General features: G+C 38.6%; 3 protein-coding genes across 5 annotated transcripts; all 3 read left to right on the top strand.

Annotated features, from left to right (window-relative positions):
• The first annotated feature begins 401 nt into the window (after positions 1 to 401).
• LOC115410789 (protein FAM117A-like) lies at positions 402 to 9,991 on the top strand. 3 transcript variants are annotated; one of them, XM_030122579.1, is made up of 8 exons: positions 402 to 1,038; positions 2,061 to 2,206; positions 2,832 to 2,927; positions 3,279 to 3,395; positions 4,102 to 4,230; positions 4,701 to 4,887; positions 7,052 to 7,223; positions 8,141 to 9,991. In XM_030122579.1, exons 1-8 carry the CDS (start codon positions 915 to 917, stop codon positions 8,427 to 8,429), a joined length of 1,260 nt encoding a protein of 419 aa, XP_029978439.1. In that variant the 5' UTR covers positions 402 to 914; the 3' UTR covers positions 8,430 to 9,991. The 3 variants fall into 3 exon arrangements, with proteins under 3 accessions (XP_029978439.1, XP_029978440.1, XP_029978437.1); XM_030122580.1 differs by having other exon boundaries at positions 2,058 to 2,206; positions 4,108 to 4,230; XM_030122577.1 differs by having other exon boundaries at positions 2,058 to 2,206.
• Positions 9,992 to 12,204: 2,213 nt separating this feature from the next.
• Positions 12,205 to 14,292, top strand: ndufa4b (NDUFA4 mitochondrial complex associated b). The gene is made up of 4 exons (XM_030163009.1): positions 12,205 to 12,404; positions 13,516 to 13,604; positions 13,693 to 13,753; positions 13,959 to 14,292. Exons 1-4 carry the CDS (start codon positions 12,354 to 12,356, stop codon positions 14,013 to 14,015), a joined length of 258 nt encoding a protein of 85 aa, XP_030018869.1. The 5' UTR covers positions 12,205 to 12,353; the 3' UTR covers positions 14,016 to 14,292.
• A 1,328-nt stretch (positions 14,293 to 15,620) lies between these two features.
• On the top strand, positions 15,621 to 22,576 carry cenpt (centromere protein T). The gene is made up of 13 exons (XM_030163253.1): positions 15,621 to 16,058; positions 16,981 to 17,110; positions 17,195 to 17,339; positions 17,420 to 17,513; positions 17,644 to 17,780; positions 17,882 to 17,936; positions 18,109 to 18,254; positions 18,527 to 19,441; positions 19,528 to 20,178; positions 20,447 to 20,543; positions 20,759 to 20,926; positions 21,040 to 21,144; positions 22,137 to 22,576. The coding sequence occupies exons 1-13, from the start codon at positions 15,973 to 15,975 to the stop codon at positions 22,264 to 22,266; spliced, it is 2,859 nt and encodes a 952-aa protein (XP_030019113.1). The 5' UTR covers positions 15,621 to 15,972; the 3' UTR covers positions 22,267 to 22,576.
• The last annotated feature ends 1,998 nt before the right edge of the window (positions 22,577 to 24,574 follow it).

The following is a 24,574-nucleotide window of genomic DNA, read 5'->3' as shown; positions in this document are numbered from 1 at the left end:
TTAGGGCCATCGACATTATTTGAGTTGTTTATAGTTCCTCAAGGTAGGTACATTTTAATTTAAGTTCATATAAAAGTAGGATTTTTGGCGTTAAATTACAAGTTTCAAGTTTACATTTTTTGTGCCAAGTCTTAAATATACACAGGTTCTGTTATAAACCCCAAAATGAGGCGTTTATTCAGGAATTTAATGTCAAAATTCAGTTAATAGATGAGATATGATTTGTGGGCGGTGACAGCACGTTTCATTGTCCGAGTTTGACGGATTGATGGTGGTTTGTCCAATCATCTCACCGCAGGAAACTCTACCAGCCAATCAGAAGTCAGCAGAACAGCTTGGCTCGTCCCCAACATAATTAAATCCACACCTGCGTGGTGGTGCAAGTGTTTGGAGTTGGAACAAGAACGCGGAGGGCTGGAAGACTGGGACCGACTCGCAACTTTCTGGCCCTGACAAAACACGGTCCAGCCCGATAAATTAGAATGAAATACATATATATAGTGGCTCAGAAGACGTGGGAGTTCACGTTTTAGTGACTTTTTGAAGCCGGAGCTGCTTCCTTGTTCGACAACAGGGTGAAATATCTCAACATCCTCACAAAGAAACTTTGCTGCTAGGCTAACTCGGTCACAAGCAAGAAAAAGTATGATCCACGGAGAGGTTTGGGTCACAGGCTGTCACTAACGTCTGCTTTATCGAGCTATATGTTGCTGGTAGTTGTATCTACTCGGAAATGAGATATTTATGACTCAGTGCTGGACTTTGTAACGGTTTTTTAGTTAGTCATCACAGTTTGCAGCTGGTACCGTAGCCAGTCAACACAGCAGAGCGCCCCCAGATTTCCATCCGGCAGGACATCCACTGAAAAGTTCACCCACAAAGAGCCACAGTTTCACACATTTACCACTGGAAGGATGTCCGGCCGAAGTGGAATTGGACAGACCCGGGGTGCTGCTTTGGGTCCACAGCCCCTTAAGGCCACTATCCCCTATCAGCTGGCCAACAAAACCCGATCAAACCGAAGAGATGGAAAGTCAGGTATGTTTACACCTGTCAGTCACAGCACACAGTATGGACTGTACATTAAAGCCCATGTATGATGACCCATTCTTTTATCAAGAAAATAAAAGGAAAACCTGCATTCAAAGTGATCGAAGTAACATGATCCAAACATGATCAACGACATGTATTAGAGTATGAAAACTAAAGGTGAAATTTGTCTCTGTCAATGTCTTTATTGTAGATTAGATTAGATGAGACATTATTGATCCTACAATGGGGGAATTCAGTGATCAAGGCAGCAACAGAATAAAGAGCAAGAAAAATGTGCATGCATTAAGACAAACTATACAATAACACTAATAGTAGTAGTAGTTACTGCTGAATTGATGTGTATGTTGCATTTTACTGATGTAGATTTTTTTTTTTTTTTGTCGTTTAAGTCTATTGGCTCAGAAAACCTATTTTCAGCTTAGCGATGATGCATTTTCCAGCTAATCCATAAGTTTATTTAGAAGAAGTTTAAGCACGACCCCTAAAGAAACATGCACGAGCATAGTTTCCACAGGGCAGGAAGGAGGATGAAACTTGTAGCATGAAGACTAACCAAAGCTTTTGGACAAATGTAGTGAAGTTGAAGTATTAAACTGCTTAAAATGGAAATGCACAAAGCACAATTTCTTTATTGAAGTACTTGAGGAAAACGTTAAGTATTTAGTTACATTCCACTACAAATAACTGGTAGTTGTCTCACCATCACATTTTAGATTTTAAGGAAATCATGCATGTTAATCTAGACTTTGGTCACTTCAACATTTTTGTCTGATAGAAAATCAATTACTATGGCATGAGTTTCCATTTAACAATCGATGATAAACCATAAGCGTTCATTTGGAACATAGTGAATTGCAACAGTTTATGTCATGAGTGGATTCAGCAAGAAAATGATACAGTAGAATACAGGACCAAGTGTGTTATGATTTGCAGCCTTGAGCATTACGTAGTGGAATGACATGTCCTTTGTTGCCACATGTATAGTTAATGTTGTCTCCTACCAGCAGCTGGAAAGGCCAAAGCACATCAGCAGAGCTCTGGCATGAGGCGGACAGTGTCTCTTGATGCCATCATTGGGCCATACCTGCAGGGACACTGGCCCAAAGAACCAGAAGGCCAGGCAAGCCTGTCTCGAAAGGACAAATCCACCCAGGTCAGCTTACGGTATAGACATTCACATATTGCATCTGTCTAGGCATAATCTAAGACATAAGCAGAATACGTTTGTTTGCCACTGATATTACTTGTATTTTTAAATGGATAATGGGTGGTATGGTAGTGTCAGTTCATGTTGGGGCATTTGCAATTTTTACAGAGTAAAAAGTTGCTTAGGAGATGGAAGGGGGAGGGATGGTCCACAGCTTGCACAGTTATTACAGAGTGAGAACCACAGCCATGAGAACAGTCCCTGAAGTCAGCTGACGAGGCCGTTTTGGCTGCACCCATCCTCTCTGCTCTCTGTGCAGGCACTCGCCACTGCTCTTTGGTTGCCCACATCCTCCCCCCCTTTCTTTGTTTTTCAGTTTCTCCTGCTCTTTCGCTCTTCAAGTGTGAACTCTGAGTCTGTGGGTGGTGTGGCTTCTGATCAACCTTTTAAGCATGAAAAGCTTATGTGTGTTAAATGCAAATGTTGTCACAGTTTGTCATGTCCTAATGTAATGTGTGGTTTAGAAATACCATCTTGATCTTAGATTGCAGCATGATGAAACTGTGTTGTCATTTAAAGGCTGTTACTTCTTTTGGCTGCAGTGCTTATACTGTATTGTCTTTCCCCTCAGACTCCAGACTCACGGTCAGAAAAAACCCAAAATAGGAGAGGGAGCAACAGCCACAAACGTTCAGCATCATGGAGCAGTGCTGAGCATCTCCGAGAGGTGAATCTCAGCCTTTATTTCTCAATATATGTGTTTGTGACAGCCAGATTTGCTTAACTGGTCTTCAAAAAAAGGCCTGACTCGTTTACTTGAACAGCATTGAGCAACAGGAGACCAAATGATCTCATCTCAAAAGACGCTTCTCTTTTTGACAGTCTTCACAAGCCCTGCACTCCTGGCCATATCTATTTATCTCAACTTTAACAAAAACAGAATATAGCAGGAAAGTAATCTGCTTACTGTACACTTCTGAAGGCAGGTTGTGAAGTGACATATGAAGGTTAACAGGACTCCTTCCTCTGTGCTTCTGTGCAAGATGATTTGACTGACAGTAACCTCTGTTCATTGCAGATTGCTAAACTAAAACAACAGCTGCAGCAGCGCAGCAAACCTGGAGTCTCAGCGGGACATGATAAAGACCGCCAGCATGGTTATCCTCAAGGGAACGGTAGCCTAGGAACAACACAGGTACCTTACCCTCTCTCCACACCCATTACCTCATAGCATTAGGTATGAGGTTTTTAAGACAACAAGCCAGGGTAAATACTAGCATAATTGTAAAAAATAACTGAACAAAATACACCAGTGATATATATCACTATTGTATTAATTGCAGTAAATGGCTAAACATAGCAGTTCATCACAGGAAGTGAATGAAATGCAACACTGAAGCAACAGGAAGGCCACTACATCATGTTGCTTCTGCTTTTCAGAGTGAAATGCGTAGTTCTGCTTTCCAGCACAGCTGTTTAGTGCTGTCTTATTGGTATGCCACCCTCCAGTGGGCCGAAGCTGTTCAATGTGGCAACCTGACAAACCAACATGGAGGTTTATAAACCTAGTTTATGTTGAAGGAAAACTTTTTGACAGAACTGTAAATAAATTATAACTGGATCTGAATGTGCATTCTTGCCAATTTTCACAATGATTTATGAACTTAATGAATTTGTCTGATATCTGCCTCACATGTTGCTTTAACATTTGATTCATGAAGAATGTGCTCCAGGCACTGCTTAAGAAACTTTAGTAATATATTATACTTGATTTATGGAGGACTCTTCACGCGAACAAGGCAGGTCAAACTGCTTTGCAAGGAAAAAAATCCAAGTGACTTTGGATCTACTTACTATTACTGCTTAAGAGTAAGTAATTTCCATTTAACTTGTTTCCCTAGACTCAGCCCATTCCCATTCCCCTCACTCCCTTATCTACACTGGTCCCTCGGCTACGCTGCAGTGTAGAGGGCCTCAACCAGGAGCTGGAAGGCATGTTCATCTGCCAGCCTCCAAATTCACAGCATGGAGTGAGTGTCATCTACTGCCACACATCTTTAAATGTCCTTAAAGTCTTCAACTTGATTTTCAATGCCTAAAATGTCAGGAAGTGGAGGAGGGGAACCATAGAATTTAATGTGGGGTAGAATAAATGAGTGTGTCTATGTTTTGCTCAGTATTTGTTTGATTTGATGGTATTTTACTTTTACTGCGCTTCTACTACCTTCAGGCCCTGCTGTCAGTCATCAGGCACCATTCAGCACTTTTTCTCTGACAGTCACACTGAAGCCAGGAGGGCGGTTGCTCACTCATGATTTCAAATGATGACATTTGCACAGTCTCTAGGAAATCTGCTGTAGTTTAGTTTTCTATTTTTGCCTTTTATAGATCTGAAAATGTCAGTTCTAAGCCATTACACTTGTTCTTAAAGTGTGGCGATACTCTTATGTGATGTCAGTTGTGTTACACTGGATTAATGGTGTTTTGTACCATCTGTCAGCTTCTTGAAGTTCCAGATGGCCACCGGGCTCCCGTCCCCCCTCAGAGCAGCAGTACTGGGTCCCAGAGTGACCCAGCCACTACACTGCTCTCCTCGTCTTCCACCTCCTCCTCACCCTGTTCTCCTCCTGCCTACATCTCCACTTCTCCATCCATCTCAGAAAATACTCTTCAAGACTCGCGCCAAGGTTAGTTTATCAGCAGTTGTGGCAAATGTTACAGTGCATTTATCCAGACACCAGATCTGACAAAAATATAATGCTAAGTACTGTAGTTGTGTTTTCATCAACTAGTTTGGAAGGGATAAAGTGAGCTGAAAAATGTTGTCATAGTCTACATTTCACAATTGAAATGGTAGACCACAAACATAACTGAGCCCGTTTACATGACCATAAAAGTTCAATAACCGAGAGTAATTGGATAATTAGTCACTTTTCCATTGACAAATTCGCCAGTACTCGTTTTTCGATTAAAAGATTTTGTGCTGGCAAGAGGTTGTTTTTCAGGCATGGTGCAAATAGTATATCACGCAAAACTGCAATGGAAAGTCCTTTTTCCGTAACTAGAGTCACGTGAATAAAAAACCCCAGATGTTGACGGACGCTTTAACAAGCGAAGAAGAGTTTTAAGAGAAACATGGCGCGGTATGTGTGGACACACCAGGAAACCAAATCACTTTTTAATTTAGAACGGGATGGAGGGGTAATATATACTGGAAAAGCGACTAGTGTAATAATCAAATCTAATGCATTTACATGCTCTTAAAGCTGCGTATGACTTTCGTCACCAGTTCATCAAATCTGTAAAACCTGAGTCATAGCCCAAGTATCATGAATCCGTAAGTCTGTCTGTGATTACTCACCTGACTCTCTTCCCTCATGGTGAACAATTTTGAAGTGTACTCCACCATAAACAGTCCATTTGTTTACAGAGGTGGCAGGCCACTCGGGCATTTTCGGAAATTTGTCACGACGTGCATTGTGGGAAACAGAGCTACACACAGCTGCATTATGGCTGCAGTGGCAACAAACACAGAAACTGCTTCATTGCTGCTGCAGCTGCACTCCATTTATGGTGAAGTACACTTCAAAATTGTTCACCATAAGGGAAGAGATTCAGGTGAGTAATCACGGAAAGACTAACAGATCCATGATACTTAGGCTATGACTTGGGTTTTACAGATATGATGAAAAATTGGTGGCAAAAGTCATACGCAGCTTTAAGAAACGTGACAATCAAACCCTGGTTTAGATGATCCAGTCCATTATAGGATTTCTTTTGGTGTACGTATGTAGTGATGGTAGAATCAAACTTCTTGTTGTCGTCCGCTGACCTTTGATTACGTAACTTGTGTTCTCTATGATTGTAATTGTGTTTACACATGCACAGACATAAAAGAAGGAAATGCATCAGATTAACCTGTATACATTCAGGAAGACATTGGAGTATTGGGGACAAATCCAGGTCTGTTACTCCGATTTCTCATAATCAGATTATTGCCTTTGATAAAACATATCAGATTATACTGTTTACACGGTCACTTAAATAATCTGATAACTCCAGAAAACGGATAATGATTGGAGTATTGGTGTGTATGTAATAGGCTCACTGAGGAATTATTTGCTCACTTCCTCGATCCACAAGTGCCATGTTTTCCACTTTATTTATTTTCCATGTCTACCTCAAAGTAAGCATGATTCTAGTAGCCTTTTCTAAGGTGACACTGCAAAATATGAAAAAAAATTACATTGCCAGAAACGCAGCTTATGAAATTAAAATAATTCCAGCAATGATTGATCTGTAGTAAGAGGTATCTTTACACATAAAGATACCTGAAAGACTTGGTTTTATTTGCAAGATGCAAGTCATGTCTGTTGTCAGTCTACCACATCCTTCAACAGGATTTTTGCTGAACAGTCTTGTGTGAATTTGACTCTGATGGTTAAAAAGTATGAGACTTTCTATAAACCGAAAGTAAAGTGTTGTGCATTAACATTCACACCTGTTGCAGAAAACCATTTAGGGTTTGATAACCTTAAATAAAAAAAAACACTCTGCACATACACTGACACATCAGTACATCCAGAAAGCAATGAACTCTCAGTGCAACACACTTACATCAGTAATGGTCTGAAAGTATATGTTATGGGCATACCAAGATTTGTTGAAACACTTTGTCATCTTAGTTATTTTACACCTTTTTTTTAAGATATAAAATTAACATATCTCAACTATTTTTTCCCCTGAAATTAACTTGACAAATTTATAATGAAAAAGCCCATTAAATCAAGAGTCCAGGGTTGAATATCTACAGTTCTAGTGTGTAACTTGTAATTTTCTCTCTGCTTGCAGGGGTGGCGGACAGTGCGGACATGTGTCTCCTGTCTCCGTTCTCGTCCCACTGTGAAGTTGACCTTCCCCTGCCTCTGCTGATCTCGTCTTCTCCAGGGCCCAACAAAAGTTTCTGCTTCAAGAGAGACCCTCCAGAGGGCTGTGAAAAGGTTCGAGTCTTTGAGGAAACAAGGTAAATATATTCTATTTGTGAAACTTATTGCTTGCTGAGGAACTAACTAACCGTAAGCAAAATGTTTAATGTAGGAGTTAATAGTTCATTTGAAAATGTCATTTTAAACTGAGTCAGTGTTGCGATGCCCTCTAGTGGTGAATAGTTTTGAATATTGTACCAGTTTGTTGTTTCCACATATAATTTCATATTCTTAAATCTTGATTTATACCCTGTACTTGAGCAGCCATTGAAGCATTGTGCCAGTACATTTGGTTGAGGTTATAGAGTTGCAACACCATAACTGTAGGGTTAGGTGCAATATTTTTCAGAGTTGTACACCCAAAACAATTTAGTTCACTTTATAATATTTCACTTACAAAACAGGGAACTAATAGTGTATGAAAGCCAACAGTCTTACCTCCACCCTTACTGTCACAACACCATCATCACAGCCAGAGCACTGCCTATTCTGTGTTGTCTGTCCTACTTTATATGTGAAATGTCAGAGTAAAACCTCAAGTACAGGCTGCATCTGTAGTTGGTGATGGACTATACTTATGGGTAACACACTTTGATACTTGAACATCACCAGCCAAAGTGCTTAGGTACTTTGAGGTATAGAAGAACATAACACATTCCAATGCCCACCTTAGTTCTTTTACATTTTAATTAATGATATTATGTTAACAGGTAAGTTAACATCATAGGGAGTTGTTTTTTTATGTTATAAAACTGCTTAGAAAAAAAAAAAAAAGGGGGGGGGGTATTAAATTCCTGAAACACATCTAACCTTATTGTGGATTTCTAACTTAACATTTTGAAACCTTTCAGAGAGTAAAGACAGATTAGTTACAAATATGTTCCTGGTATTTTATGTACAGTGTATCTGTGATGAGTTACAACTATGTCTGACTCTGTTCTGTGTTGTTCTTTAGCGCTCCACACCAACCCAAACCAGCAGTCATCTCCTCCTGCCCAGACCCCAATAAGGTAAACTTCACTCCCCATGGGGGCTCGGCCTTCTGCCCCGTCAGCCTCCTCAAGCCCCTGCTTCCCTCCGTGGACCTCTTGTTCCGCAGCCTTTCGGTCTCTCCAGCGAACACTTACTCAGGCCAGGGAACAGGCTCCTGCCAGGCAACCTCCACTGGGCACCGGGCTGCACCTGCAGATCCTCCTGCCACCGCTGTGACGCCAGAGGACCCTGGGGAGAGCCTCACTTTGTGATTACAGCAGCAGATCTCTGCTTGGGATATGATTATGCATAAAGCAAACTGTCAGTACTCTGCAAGGTAGCAAGCTCTTTGTTGTCTGAGCTGTTTAGCTGGTGATGTTTTTATCTGAGGAAAAGACTACATAGTTTTCCTTTTCTATACAGGCCTAAAATAACCTTTTATGTTAAAAAGAATCTCTCATACATAATCCAAAGTATGTGCTTTATAAGCTACTTGTTTGGGTTTCCAGGTGTTGTGACATTTCCAAATTGAGGCCTGTTGTTTATCATTTTGAAATCCAAAGATATATTTTTGGGCCAAACACAAGTGTGGGACAGCCTTTGAAGAGCACTGCTCACCTCTTCTGAACTTAACTCTAAGATGGGATTCGCTGATCCTCTCATTTCCTGCACAGCTTTGTTTGTTCACTCCAAAGAGGCCAAAATGTGCATCTTATCACTTATTTGATGCTTGTTGTCTAAGTTTGACTGTAGAATCATATCAGTTGGAAAGATTAGCAAACAAATGCAAAAGCCCTTGTTTTTAAGTATTCAGTGATATTTATCATTTCACCATTGCATTTTTTGATTGTTTTACCTGACTTGACCTTGCACCATTAGTGGTGTACAAAGCATGACAAATCAGTTGCATACTTTTTATTCACCTGGAGAAAACCATCACATGATTAAATCACATTTAGATTATTGTAGACTGAAGGGAATTTTGGGTAACATCAATTTAGGTAGGAGTTCTTAGGAGCTTCAGCTTATGCATTCCTGCTTTAAAGTTGTAAAGATGTTTATTTTTTTGTTCCCTTGTTTACTTGAAAGAAAATCACATGTGCATGTTAATGGGTAAACTCAATATTCTTTGATGTTGTAGATGTACGCTTGATGGTGTGTGTATAGTTTTGTGGTTTCACAGCCTAGTTGACTACCTAACCAGTTTTAGTGGTGTAGATTTGTCATCCTTAGTGTTCTCTAAAGATGTTCTTTTCCTTTTGCCAAGCTGACAAGTTGATGTTCAGATAGTTTTATTTCTGGTAGACACGTTTGCACAAATTGAACTGCTACTTTTGAGTTGCAATTCTTATTTTTATATTCACTTTTGTACTTCATTGTAAATAGAGAGTAGTAATGTGTATTTTGTACATCTTTCCAAACCTGCAACATAAGCTAAAAACCTGTTACTTTTAGTTTGGTTCTGTCAGTATAATTAAGGCAGGTGTTACATGAAATTTTGTACCGGGTGGATTTTTATGCACTTCCAGGAAAAGGGTTTTTATAGTTGAGATGTTCTTCCAAACATTAGTTCTGGGTTTATCGTCTCTGCCAGGAGTTTTGCGTGCAGACATGTGGATGGAAAGTTGATTCGTCTGATCTTTTGACTAACTTCTCCTAGTTTTAGTAACCTGGTGAAATGCTGATGGATTGAAACGTCTCATTTCCAAATAAGCATCCGTTTTATGAATCTGTGTGGATGCTGGGAATGTGATGTTATCTCAGGTTCTGTGATCTGTCCACATAAATACGACTGATAACGTGTTGTCCTTCTGATTATTAAATTGGTCTTAAGCCATAACTCTCAGGGGTCCCTTGTGATTTTTTTTTTTTTTTTTTTAATTGTAAAACAGCCAAGAATGTCAGTGAAAGATGACTGAAATGAAAAGTTGAAGACATATGTATTCAATATGGTCTACACTACCAGTCAATGATTTGGACTCACCTGGTTTTTCTCTATTTTCATGACTATTTACGTTGTAGATTCTCACTGAATGCATCAAAACAATTAATGAACACATATGGAATTATGTAGTTAAAGTGTGACATAACTCAAAGCATGTTTTATATTTTTCAAAATGGCCACATTTTGCTTTTATTACTGCTTTGCGCATTCTTGGCATATTCTCTTGATGAGCTTCATGAGGTCACCTGAAATGTTTTCCAAAAGTCTTGACTACACTACATTTTAGTACTGCATCACATAACTCAGGGTACGTTCCTGCCTCCAACATTGTTAATTTAAGAGTGATGATTCAAGTTTTTATAACCTTGATTTGCACCATGGCAAGCAACAATTTAGTTTTTCCATTTGTCAGATTAGATTAATTTATTACACATTCCAGTTTCTTAAACAGCGCTCATAAAAATAAACATCTGGAAAAATTAACAGTGTATAAAGCCAAATACCTATATGTTTTTAGCATTATTTATATATATATATATATATATATCCATCCTTGAATACTGGAGAATTGTCAGCATTATTAACCCTTTCATGCATAAATTATGACAACCTTAAATTGAGATTTTTGTCCTGAGTCTTTTTATTCCTCTTTTTAAATCAAATATATTCATTGATTTTTCTGGAAGGAAAATATACAGTATTCGTTCAATTGAAGACAACGTTTTTCAACACAGGAAAGAAACATCAGACTCCCAACAACCAAAAACAAGACAGAAAAAAAAATTCCTCTTTAGACATGAAAACAACAATGCGATTGAAATTTTTTTTATGAACCTATTTTTTATGGAGTTACAAAAATGTCCACTCAGCTGGACACCATGGGTTTAATTTTATGAAGCAAAGAAACATGAATTTAAAACCCATCATCATCATCAGTGATATACTGTGTGAAAACTATGACATAAAAACATTTTTAGTGCAGCTAATCAGATATTTTCTCACATTTTATCATACTCTAATATTAGTTATTACTCATGTCATGGATGTAATATGCAAAAAGAAACCATTTTTGATTAAGAAAACTGTTAATTACAGTCTAATAACAACTAGCAATTGATTTACACTCAAACATGTTAGTGCAGATCAGATTCATCAAGAACAGCAAAGTTACAGTAATGCTATGAATTACAGTGTATGGGATGGTGCATGAGTGTTTAATGTGCTGGCTGATATGGAACAAAAAAAAAAAACCAAACATGAATACACTGCTCTACAATTTTTTTTTGAAATGATTTGCTTCAGAGATTAAATGTGCAAAATGTTACGTATTTTAATAAGATTAATTGGAAAATAAATGACAAAAGTGCCGGTTTGTTGATGTTTTCAAGGTATATGATTAAGTGTTATTACACATGTATATTGGTTTATGTACACTTATATAATAGTTTTATAAATCTTCCACTAAATAGAACCTGTAAAGTGAATGTATTCTAATGTGCAGACAGTGTTTTGAAGTAGATCTTGTAGCTCTGAGACCAATATTCCTTTTGAGTCAAACCCATTCTCTCGTTAATTCTTGAATTTCACATTTTGACCCAAGGCTGTATCTTGGAAAGTTCAGCCAACCAGCATTTTTTACTTGATTTTTCTTTATCAGTGACTCTCATGTGGTAAAATTTCATTACTTTTATTCTGGAAGCATTTTCCTTGTAGACCAGTGATATACAAGAGAACAGCAGTAGAATAGATGTCCACTGTAGTGACCACTGTGCATGAAAGGGTTAATGCACCAAATGTACCTGAGATGAGGTATAACTGAAAGTGTTTTTCTCTAACCCACAGTGCACGAGATTAACATACACATACAAAAATATGAAAAAATAAGCAATAATTATATAAAATTACATGTATATTTGTAATACTGATTGCCAGGTCTTTCTAAATAAATGTCATTGCATTAAACTATTGACTGTATATTTAAACATGTTTTCTCTTTTACTTTTTCTGTGACGAAAAGACAGATTTCTTTAAGGGGCGCTCTGAGCTCCATATGATCCACAGGCTCCGGCCATACAGCTGTTGTCGTTGCATTGTGGGATTGGCTGACAGTAGAGGAGGTGGTGTACAGTTCAGGGGACGTCCAGGCCTGTAGGAAACGCCAGCAGCCTCCCGCAGCTCACGCAGAAGCGCGTGTTTTCACCCGCACATATTCGCCTTTACCGGTCTCTGTCATTGGGGAGGATTGTCCGCCATGCCGTCTGTGCTGGGAGTCGTCGCCAAACAGCTCCGGAGCCACCCGGCTGTGAGTCTAAAATATACATTTAATAACAAATGTAGAAGAAGCCGGTGACATTGAAATGTGTCTTCGTGTGCCGGAGGACGCGGTGTGGTTGTGCGCGCACACGTTTCACTAAATGCGTGTCCGTGATTTGATGTGGTGTGGTCACCTGAGAATGCGCTATAGTATCACTTTTATTCACAAATGTACAGATTTACGATAATATATAGTGTTTTATAAGACAAATTAATCCAACAGTTTAATATTTGACTGTGGAGATGACAGTCCACGACAGATGGCCACAAATTGCGGCTGTAATTTAATAAATTAGAACAATTAGCACAAATCCACAACTAAGTCATTTACCTCCTATTTTTTTCACATAATATGTGTTTTTGTCTCATGTTGTTGCGTCAGTAGAGGTTTATATTTAGCTTGTATGCTCTGGCATCTCCATGTACCGTCACGACAGGCTGATTTTTGCGCATTTCTCTGACTGATTTTAGGATAAAACCACCTCTAGCTGCTCTTTTTGGGCGTTTTGACATTCACACAGGTCCTAATAACGGACCTAATGTAAAAATAAAAAAAAAAGTTAATGTTAAAAAAAATCAGGAAAACTGCCTCCCTGTATATGTACATGCTTGCTATACGTCCACAGCCATGTATGTGGGTGGCTGTGGCACGTACAGGACTGTCTCCATAATGGTGCGACTGAAGGCCAATACATACAGCAGAGTGTACTGCTGATTCAAGGGCGACAGGGTGAAACAGTCTGCTTTACGGCAGCCTCCATATTAATAGATCACTTGGTTATTATGTATTTGTTTCCTATTTAACTGTAATTCTTCCAGCTTCCTTTAAAGTAAACCACATGATGTTTTTTTTTTTTTTTTTTTTTTGCTGTTTTAATGAGTCATATATAAGGATGTATTTAAGCCAAATATTAATATTTACAATCAAACATTAAAAGTCATTCATGTAAACAGCCTATGGTTATGTTATAAATGTACTTGAAAGCTACATGAAATCTGCACCCTGGCAAATTACAAAGAACGAGCTAAGTGTTGCAATAAGCTCTGGACTCTGTATGAAACCTGTGCTGTTTTTAATTTCTGTATCCGTTACCCTCCAGCTGATCCCTCTCTTCATCTTCATTGGTGGTGGGGCGACCATGTCCATGATGTACCTGGGTCGACTGGCCCTCAAAAATCCTGATGTCTCGTAAGTATATATCCTATAAACCTGAGATGGCAACTTAATAGACTTAATAGTAATCTCTTGAAAATTCAACATTTTCTCTTGTTGCCAGATGGGATCGTAAGAACAACCCTGAGCCTTGGAACAAAATGGATGTGAATCACCAATACAAAGTAAGAGTCTTCATGCACATTTTTTTCTCCAGTCTTGTTGCATGTCGGACATGCTTTCTGCAGCTCTGTTACCTTAAAAGCACAAGCTTGCAGAGGATAAGATTTATCTGTTCTGTTATCTTGCTTTAACGTTCAAACTGAGCGCTCTGTGTACGTGTGTGTGTTTCTGTTAATATGTGGGTGTTCACTTTGTGTATTTTTACAGCTTTTCACAGTTAACATGGACTACTCCAAGCTGAAGAAGGACAGGCCTGATTTCTAAAGTCTCGGTTCTTCACAACTCTGTATCCCTGACATGATTGTCAGTGTGAGGAGCTTTTGCACTTTTTGCCAAATACAAATAAATCCACGGCTCTGAGTGGATGATAAATCACATGTGTGCTGTGCTCATTCAGTCAGGTTATTTCCAGTGGAAGGTGAAGGGATCATTCATTTTTCAGTGATTGTATCAATAAAACAGGCCACAACAACCTGTTTTCCTAATTGTTGAATATATTTTTGATTTCACTGTTGTAAATTATTAAAACCATTAAATCAAACTTCTCACGTGTAAGCATGGTTTTTTTGTTTGTTTGTTTGTTTTACAGTTTTAAGAAGAAAAACCCAATGCAGAATCAACATATCAGTTTTTATGGATCTCTTACAGATTTTATGGTGGCAAAGAAATGATGTAATTGCAAAAAAAAAGAGTTTATAGATTCTATTAGATTAGATTAGACTACATTAGATTAGATTAGATTAGATTAGATTAGATTAGATTAGATTACGAATGTACTTTGCCTCTATTTTTTTTTTTACTCACATTTTGGTTATGCAATGTAAATACTGTCAAATGAGTTTATTCTAATTTGGTATAGGCCTGTTTTTGTTCTATTTTGTTCATTGTGCTGGCTTGAAGTTAAAGGACAGGAGTGAGTATTTAAAATGTTATTATGTTAAGTTATTTGAAGATGAGAATTGGGGGTGGGATTAAATAAATTTTTCTTCCTCCCACTCCGTTTTGAGTATAAATGAATGATTTTTATTTATTTATTTATTTTTGGAATTTTGAATTTGCATGTATTCTACAAATGCTCGAATAAACAAACGAATGAATGAATGAATGAATGAATGAATGAATTAGATTAGATTAGATTAGATTATGCAGGGTAAAACTGTAACCAATACATTAAAGAACTCAGAGCTAAATCAAATTAAAGTAATACAATTTCTAGAACCAGCACAATAGCTGATACTTATTTAGGTTAAGAAGATGTTTCATCTTGAAAACTGATAATAGAAGGTGTCTACAAGATGATAAGGAAAGAAATCAGAGCTAATGAATATGGATAAACCTTTGAATGGCCTTGGGACTTGTGTGTAATTGATACTAAAAGAGGCTATATTGCTTGTTGAAGCAGTGTTGCTATTAATTTGGCCTACTTTTTAATTATGAAACACTGGCCACATGAACAAAGATAGTTTTTCTTTTCACAGATTTCATCTACAATATTAAAGCTGCATCTTCATTTTCATCTCCTTCTTAATACAAATAAATATTATATAAGTAAAACTATCCAAAACAATGTTCCCATGGTTATGAAAGGTCTTGAAAAGTCACAAAATTTCTAATCAAATATGTCAGGTCTGGAAAATGCAAACATTTTAAAATGGTGCTGTTGTGAGGTCAAAATGGTTCATTTTTAACCCCTCTGATGTAAACGTCATCTGCACATTTCATTATGTTGCATGTTATAGAGATGGATTAAAAGCAGAGGTTGAATTTCATTGTGTGGTAAAATGTAATGTATACTGACAATAACGGATCTTAATCTGATTTTAACTATAAATAGATAGATTTTGAACCGTTACCCAGATTGATCGACAGGTGGCGATAGTCAGGTCAACAAACGGCCATTCTATTCTTAAAAACGAAGAAGACGAGTTGTCGCGAGATTTGCGGGTTTAACTTAAAATAACGCGGGATAGCTTGGACTATGTGTAGTGAATCCGTTGTGTAGCAGAGAATATTTCGACTATCAGCAGATGGTAAACAATGCTTAAAGTGAACATTACCTTTAAGTTATGACTTCAGTCCCAGTTTGGCTCTGTGTCTTTCGCCCTGTGTCATTCGGAAAGATCGCCATAACTTTATTGTAAGGTCAACTTTACTATATTACTCTTGGCAAACGTTAGGAAACACTAGCTAACATCAGCTAGCCGGCTGAATCGGCTTCGAAATGGATCATACGGAGGATTTATCTGCTCGGGTTCTGCTGAAACGTATTCTCACCATCGAGCCACCCAGAACTCCCCTTACCCGCAGGTAAGTTACTCTACTTTAGCAGGTATCCAACCCTGACGTGGTCTATTGCAGTCCACTACTGGATTTTATTGTATCACAGTAACTTGTCATTCCTCATCCTGAACTCTCCCCCCACCATGTAAAACTGAAACATACTCTCATTCATTAAAACTTAAATCTGAACTTGTCCAAGATTGTTTTGGTAAAGGGCTTTAATAAAGGTGACCGGTAACAGAAAAGAGTGTGGTTCCAGTCGTACAAAAATATGTACGTGGGTGTCCAAATTATTTTTTCCTATTCATATAACCTTTTCTTTGTGGCTTATCACTGCTTACTATTTCATCCTCTGCATTTTGCAGCGAGAAGCAGGTCTTTTACTACATTCGTCTTGCTGACTAAGTAGATATTCATAAAAGCTTAAACTCAAGGTTAATGTCAGAACAGAAGAAAACTGAAGCAAAAGGGACTTTTTCCACTAAATATATCGTTAACTGAACATTAGAACATGCTTCTACAACCACTGTCACTTGTCAAACTACATAGTTTTTTGGTGAATCAGTGTTGCAGAAAATAACTGAGTTTCCACATTCACTATGGATTCTCTGTACATCCAAATGAAGAACATCTGATGTCAGTGAAATACTGAAGCTGCATTTTGTCTGAATTATTTAATTGTATTAGTAGTGGTGTATTGAAGGATTTTTGGATTACTTGGTCAAAAGTTGAAAACATTGTAGATCAGTGGATGCCTTTGGTTGCCAGTGGCTTTTTAGGTCTTTGAGGAATAAAAGAGAAAACATTAATGCTTGTCTTTGCTACCAATATTTGCTCCAGTAAAGGAATAAACTTAAAAGAGAGTGTTACCACAACTTAAGTTGAGGCAGTTACTTTTAAGTGAGTTTTTATCCTGCATTGAACTAATTATGGGCTACGCTATATTTAGGGCCTCCAGAGCACAAAGTACCAGTGGCACCAGTGGTCCCAGGCACAGCAATAGACTCAGCATAAAAGATGCTGTTGCCCAGACACCACAGGACATCCTACGACGCAGTCTGAAACACAAGATACAAGAGGTGCGTAAGATGAGTTTGCCCATTCCTCATGTTGAATCTGTTAAGTCTCACAAATGATATATATTCACTGTTATTTTTATGCAGAGTATATCCCGAAAATCTCTTCCTGCTACGAGAAGGAGGACAACCTCTTTTGTGCTCAAAAAGGCAAACACACCTGGTCCAGCCTCAGTGCTGTTTGATGATGGAGACACACCAAGGCACATACTCAAGAACATCCTCCTGACAGGTATGTGCATAAGCCTCTCTTTATTCTCACATGACTCACTGACTTGTATTTTTAATCACATTCTTTGTCGCTTCATTCAGAACCGGTGAAATCACCGGTGGTTCATGAGGGAGCTGGGTCAGAAGTACCACACCTGCCATCAGTCAACTCCAGCTTACAAAGCAAGCGTCCAAGGTGAGTATTGTTATTCTGTGTCTTCGTGATAACATCCATTTGACCTGCAGTCTTTTTAGGAATACTTGCATTTCTATACGAGTGGCTGAAATATGCTGTTTATGTGCACTTTAATTGTGTTGATTCTCAGTATGGAGCTTTCAGGACTGGAGCTGCCTGATATAACAATGGGCAACGTAGTAAGCACTGTCAAGGGACTGAGCAGAAAGAGACCCCGTCGCAGTCTTAACGTCACTGCTTTTGAAAAGCGCCTTAAAGATGGAAATGGTGAGGATGCAGCTTGTGGTGTTTGGCTTCAATGCTGAAATAGGACAGGAAATGTATATATTCACTGTTGAATCCTCTTTGGTGGATGTTTGGCTTTACAGATGTTGAAGAAAACGAAGAGTCACTGGATGACCAGTCATCGCTTTCATTGTCAAGGTAACCAGCATAAAGCTTTTCCACTATGCTAAGTTTTTGTTACACATTAAATCCAGTAAAACAGTGTGCATTAGTAGCCGTATCAAAAACAAAATAGGTGTAATTTTACACTACTTGCATAACAATACAAAATGCTGAATACACACATGCTGCTATCTGATATGTTTTGTAGTTCCACTTCACTGAGCCTTAAAACACCGTTCATGGATATTCGAACTGAGAAAAAAGGCCTGCAGAGAAGAGTTTCCAACCGTCGAAAAATCTCAGAGGAAGAATTTGGTGCAGCTGTAAACAAAAGACAGATGGGAAATTACCATGGTTGGTTAAACTATATAATCTCCACTTTTTCGTTCATAAATTAAATGTATTCTACCTTGTTATCATACATTATATCTCGGTGTTGATCTTTAATACCTACCCTAGTTACAACAGGAAGCAGGTGATGCTTGATCATTTTTGAAAAGAAAAGCACTTATGGAGTATGCTTGGAGATTGTGAGATGTCTACAATCACTGTCCTCATTGTCACTGCTAATGTTCTTATTTCCTTTATGGATTTTCCTCTTCCTTTTTTTTTCCATTTTGCATCAGCAGAGCAAGGTGTCAGTGACTCAGTCCACTCTGAGGGATTCACTTTGAGCCTGAGTAAACTCAGCTTACCCGATATCACAACTGACATTGTCAACTGTAACACAGCTCTCTACGCCCAGACTGATGCAGTGACATCTAATTTTTCAACTCTTGCAACTCAGGACAAATCTATGGTTATGGCATCACAGCTTCAGAGAGAGATGGAGCAAAGCCAGCTTGACAGGGAAAAATCAATTTATGTATTGCCCTCTGAGGAAGGGATTTTGACCGACTCTCTTAAAGAATGTGTGTCAACCATGTCTGAGTCAAAGAAAGAAGTACTGGCAGATAATTGTCAACCTGAAGATGCTGAAGTTGTGTCTACATCAGAGGAAGACGAGGGGATGAAAAAATCCCAGACCAGAGAAAATGATGATCCAGCGGAGTCTGAACAGGAGGAGAATGCAGCAGAACCTCAAGCAGAGCAGGATGATTCTCAAACTGAAGAAGATGCTGCTGCCGGGTCTCAATTTGAGGATGAAGATTTTGTAGAAGATACTCAGGCTGAAGAAGAAGGTGCAGTTGAATCTCAATCTGAAGAGGATGCTGCTGCCAACTCTCAGTCTGAGAAGGAGGAAGATGCAGAAAGTGATCAAGAGGTTCCTGTTACAAGTTTGCGATCTGAGGAAGTGGATAGTGTGACTGATTTTCAGTCCAAAGATGATGATGATGTGAGACAGGTGGAAGGAGAAGAGGATCAGGGAAGTAAACAACTGGAAGGCAATCTGGAGTATATCAGAGGACGAGGTCATCGCTCAGAGGGCAGACTCAGAGGTAACTTGGAATACATCAGTCGAAGGGCTCATCGCTCGGAGGGTGGACTTATCATACGTGTTATAGGAACAGAGGGGGTTCCACCAGACACCACAGAAACAGGTACGTATATAAAAAATAACATGTCCAAGTACATAGTAGACCTGCAGCTCACATAGTGATATTGATTAAATGTTGTTTGCTAACAGGGATTCCTGATGATAACTCCAAAGCGCATGATGCTAATCATTTACACGGCAACACTGACGTAGGAAGTGGTGAGATCAGTCATGACATGACTGACTTGGCCAAGTCCTCAACCAGGAACGATGCTTCTTGTGCAAAGGCTGACCCTGTTGATAAGAGCACATTTCATCTGTCACTGACAACTGAATATGACTCAATGAAAGACACTGATGCTCAGGACCCTGAGGAAGAGGAGGAGAAGGAGAGCCAATGGGAGATCGTGGAGGAGGTGGTGGAGGATTGGGAAGAGCAGATGGTGGAGGAGAAGGGGGAAGAGGAGATGGAGAAGGAGGAAGAGGAGGTGGTGGAGGATCAGGAAGAGCAGATGGTGGAGAAGGGGGAAGAGGAGATGGTGGAGGAGGAGGTGGAAGAAGAGGTGGTGGATGGGGAGGAGGAGGGGGAAGAGGAAATGGAGGAGAAGGTGGTGAATGAGGAGGAGGAGGGGGAAGAAGAGGTGGTGGATGGGGTGGAGGAGTGGGAAGAGGAAATGGAGGAGGAGGGGGAAGAGGAGATGGTGGATGAGGAGGTGGAAGAGGAAATGGTGGCGGGGGTGGAGGAGGAGGGGGAAGAAGAGGTGGTGGATGAGGAGGAGGATGAAGATGAAGAAAATGAGGGTAGGTTTTATGCTTGTAGTAGATCTATTTAATGTAGACCAGGGGTCACCAACCGTGGTCCTGGAGAGCCATATCCTGCATGTTTTAGATGTATCCCTCTTCCAACACACCTGACAGTCATTATCAGGCTTCTGCAGAGTTTGATGATAGGCTTATCATTTGAATCAGGTGTGTTGGAAGGGGGATACATCTAACACATGCAGGATAGTGGCTCTCGACCCCTGATGTAGAGGATGGAGATCTGATGTTTTTGTTTTATCCTCTACAGATATTCCCATGAAGACTCCTGCCTTTGTCAAAGAGAAAAGGAATTTTATTTGTCCTGATCCTTTGGCATCACCTGTTCTTAAGAATATTCAATCCAAGTAAGTTTCACTTCCTGTTACACTGGAGCATCCTCTCACTGTGAACACTGACCTACACCTTTTAATATAATTGCAGCTGATGAGACATTTCACAATCTATGTAAAATCAAAAAACAAGTAAATGTTAACTTAAGTTTCTCTGAAGGTAAAGGAGTAAAGGTTAAAGTAGAATCTATGTTAGTGAGAATCTTTCACAATGTCTGTCCTGTCACCAGTCAAATAAGTGAAGGTTTACCTGGAGCTAAACCTAAACCAGGGACACGGAGGAAAGCTGGACCAGCTAAGAAGGAACCAGGCCTTCCTAAGAGTTACCTTATGGCCGTGTTTAAGCACTTTGCCAAAACAAAGGTCTCTGCAGATGTGTACCCTGTCCTACAAGAAATGTAAGTCACATGGTTTAATATCACTGAAATGAAATTACTGAAATAGTTCAAAGTCAGGTTTCTCACAGTAACATGTCATGTACTGGTACTGATGTTTGTCATTGGTTTCACAGAATGGATAAATTCTTTGACCGCCTTGCAAAGGACTTGGAGGCATATGCACTTCATGCAAGGAGAAAAACAATAGAGGTCGAAGATGCTGAACTGCTCTTGAAAAGGTAGCTATTTATGTTTTAGTTCTTCTGTAAGATCAAGCTCAAATCACATCAAATGACAAAAACTTATAGGTAGTACAAGGATTCCCATGCTGCTACTAATAATCTTTCTGGAGTTTCTTAGAGTGTAACTTGCTAGATTTACAATCACAGGATATTATTGTGTAGAAGAAGATGGTAGAAACTGTATCTTAGCATGTATGTACAAAAACATAACATTAGTGGGTATTTTCGCAAAGTGTTTAGTTAACTTCAAAAACAGGGAGCTTTGTGACAAAAGAAGAGAGGGCAGTCTAGGTAGCACATATTTATCAATAAGAAATATATGGATAATGATGATAATGATTTTGACAACAATGGGGATGAAATTGTAAATTCATAAATATGACAGATCACAGCTTTATAGTTTTGGCATCAGAGGCTCCTGGAACAGATTAGCTAAGTGACTGAATTATTTAATGAACTGAGCTCCTGTTAACATTTTTTTTTCATAGCTTAGCAGTTTTTCTGTGTGTGTAAAGACTATGATCAAAATGTATTAGCTGAATTTTGGCTGGGTTCTGATCTGGACTGGCTGATGTAAGCTCATTCTGCTTGAATGTCCATGCACATATCTTTATTTAACCAGCTGAAGTCATCACTGAGATCGAAAATCCCTTTTCTAAGAATAACCCAACCAAGAGGGCAGCATAGACAAAGTTGGAACAAATCAAGACACAACAAATATTTTCTATACCTTACAAACAAATAAAATACCTAGTTGTGTATGACAAAACCAAGAAGAATAAGGTACAAGGTCAAGAATGGGAAGTTAGTGCTAAATGTAAATAGGGGATAGGCCCAGTTTTGACAAAGGGCAGATTACTGTAATTCTGAAATATAGAAAACCTGATGTGTGACATATTTTACAAGCAGCAGAGTTTACAAATGGACTGACATTTTCCACTACAGTTTTTTTACACTTGAATCTCTCTGGTGTGTTTTGTACTCTTTAGGCAGGGTTATGTGAACGACAAGGTGCCGGTGGAAGTGCTCATTGAAAAATATCTTCGCATGGAACAGCGCAAGCTCCTGATCCCAATTGCAACCAGTGGGAATGTTGTTATCCCTAAGAAAAGACGATAAGTGGTTCATCAACAGCTACATTTCTCTGACTTGTATAGATGTTAATACATACATAAAACCTGATGTAAATGTGTACATATTTTATTTCTGTTGTGTATACGATTGATGCCTGGGTCGTGGCAGTGTTATATGGAGAAGGAATGTTGGTACACTGCAGTGATGAGCTGAAGACACTTATCGCTTAACATGACATGAGTGTAAGTGTCCGCTTTTGTCATTTACAATTTCATGGGTATACTGTATTCACTTAGTATGAAACAAAGGCTTGTAAGTTTACAAATACTGAAATAAAGTTTTCATGTTAAACATTTTGTGTACATCATTGGTAGCAAGTAAGAATTTAACTGCAAATTAAAAAAAAACAGATTTAGTAGCCCACATTTCTGTCATTTGATCAGATAAAACTTTGAACTGTCAGACCCATAAAGTCCACTAGATGGCGCAAATGAGTCAGTTACCCTCAAATTTTTCTGCAATGAATTATTCCAGAGATTGACAAAGAACAGCAGCTGCATTAGAATGACTTGTAATTCCCCTTTTCCTCCCATAGCACGTGTTTATCCCCCTCCGACAAAGTACAAAGACATTGGAGGTTAAAGATGTATTCAAGACACCTTCAAGGACATCTGGTAAATTTGAGAGATTAATTCCGTCCACATTTTAATTAAGTATACCCTTTAACCGTCGATAAACGTTAATCTTAGCGGGAAGCCTTAGTCCATCTACTCTGCTGATTAAATTAAGATAAATTAATTTTCACTGGTGCTAAAATTAAATTAAACAGCAACATCGGCGTCCGTAGGAATGAGCTCCAGCCACATAAATAACCAGGGTTTCCGAGGGGTCTTTTAAAAGTCTTGAATTTACAAATCTACATTTAATAACGTAAAGTCTTTAAAATATATATAAATTTAAATGATAGGTCTTAAATTGTGTTGCCATAAACTGGTTCACTGTGTTGTGTTTAAATGTGTCTGGGAAATGTCCAAGCTGCAGAGAAACTAACATGAGTCTACTTAGACTGAACAAAAATATAAATGCCACACTTTTGTTTTTGCTCCCATTTTTCATGAGCTGAACTCAACAATCTAAAATTTTTTCTACGAACACAAAAGGCCTATTTCTCTCAAATATTGTTCATAAATTTGTCTAAATCTGTGTTAGTGAGCACTTCTCCTTTGTCCTTTGCTGAGATAATCCATCCACCTCACAGGTGTGGCATATCAAGATGCTGATTAGACAGCAGGATTATTGCACAGGTGTGACTTAGGCTGGCCACAGTAAAAGGCCACTCTAAAATGTGCAGTTTTACTGTATTGGGTGGTCCAGGGGGGTCAGAAAACCAGTCAGTATTTGGTGTGACCACCATCTTCCTCACGCAGTCTTCTTCATGAATTCTCTGAAACAGCTTTGGAGATGGTTTATGGTAGAGAAATGAACATTCAATTCACAGGCAAAAGCTCTGGTGGAGATTCCTGAAGTCAGCATGCTGATTTCATATTCCCTCAAAACTTGTGACATCTGTGGTATTGTGCTATGTGATAAAACTGCACATTTTAGAGTGGCTTTTTATTGTGGCCAGCCTAAGGCACACCTGTGCAATAATCCTGCTGTCTAATCAGCATCTTGATATGCCACACCTGTGAGGTGGATGGATTATCTCAGCAAAGGAGAAGTGTTCACTAACACAAATTTAGACAAATTTGTGAACAATATTTGAGAGAAATAAACCTTATGTGTACACAGAAAAAGTTTTAGATCTTTGAGTTCAGCTCATGAAAAACGGGAGCAAAAACAAAAGTGTGGCATTTATATTTTTGTTCAGTGTAGTACCACCCATTCCAACCCAACATTTTTTTTTTTTTTTTTCAGATTTTTATTTGGAAATATTGAGAAAAGTTCAACATACATTTAAATTACATTGTGGTAACGTAACAAGTATATGACCAATCTTTCCATTCTCAACATTTCAGGTTTTTTTTTTGTTAAACAAAACAATTGAACAGTGAACAATGGATGTATTGTTACATAAAGAAAACACATACGAAAGACCAAGAGACTTTGACCTCCTCTCTCTAAATAAAAAAAATAAAATATGAAAAGTAGAATTAATTAATTACACAAAAAACAAGACAATTCCAGATACATTGTCATTATATTGTCATTTCTTGTACATTTAGGGTTCCAACAGATTGTGTTTGTTAAGTGTAAACAAAAAATATCCACTTTGACCATAGATTTGAAAATTTGTTCATTTGTAATCAAAGGGAGAAGGTTAGTCTTTCCATCTGGTAAATTTCATTCACAA

Source organism: Sphaeramia orbicularis, chromosome 19 (genome assembly GCF_902148855.1).
Source record: "Sphaeramia orbicularis chromosome 19, fSphaOr1.1, whole genome shotgun sequence".
Lineage (NCBI taxonomy): Eukaryota > Metazoa > Chordata > Actinopteri > Kurtiformes > Apogonidae > Sphaeramia > Sphaeramia orbicularis.
This window is presented reverse-complemented; position numbering and strand designations above follow the sequence as displayed.

What these genes read in the sequence shown, in the direction of transcription:
- LOC115410789 (XM_030122577.1), top strand. Translation starts at nt 915, where the DNA reads ATGTCCGGCCGAAGTGGAATTGGACAGACCCGGGGTGCTGCTTTGGGT. An exon ending in GTGCTGAGCATCTCCGAGAG is followed by an intron (nt 2,928 to 3,278) that starts GTGAATCTCAGC and finishes TGTTCATTGCAG; the next exon opens with ATTGCTAAACTAAAACAACA. An exon ending in GTAGCCTAGGAACAACACAG is followed by an intron (nt 3,396 to 4,101) that starts GTACCTTACCCT and finishes TTGTTTCCCTAG; the next exon opens with ACTCAGCCCATTCCCATTCC.
- ndufa4b (XM_030163009.1), top strand. Translation starts at nt 12,354, where the DNA reads ATGCCGTCTGTGCTGGGAGTCGTCGCCAAACAGCTCCGGAGCCACCCG. An exon ending in CTCAAAAATCCTGATGTCTC is followed by an intron (nt 13,605 to 13,692) that starts GTAAGTATATAT and finishes TCTTGTTGCCAG; the next exon opens with ATGGGATCGTAAGAACAACC. An exon ending in ATGTGAATCACCAATACAAA is followed by an intron (nt 13,754 to 13,958) that starts GTAAGAGTCTTC and finishes GTATTTTTACAG; the next exon opens with CTTTTCACAGTTAACATGGA.
- cenpt (XM_030163253.1), top strand. Translation starts at nt 15,973, where the DNA reads ATGGATCATACGGAGGATTTATCTGCTCGGGTTCTGCTGAAACGTATT. An exon ending in TGAAACACAAGATACAAGAG is followed by an intron (nt 17,111 to 17,194) that starts GTGCGTAAGATG and finishes ATTTTTATGCAG; the next exon opens with AGTATATCCCGAAAATCTCT. An exon ending in CTTAAGAATATTCAATCCAA is followed by an intron (nt 20,544 to 20,758) that starts GTAAGTTTCACT and finishes TCCTGTCACCAG; the next exon opens with TCAAATAAGTGAAGGTTTAC.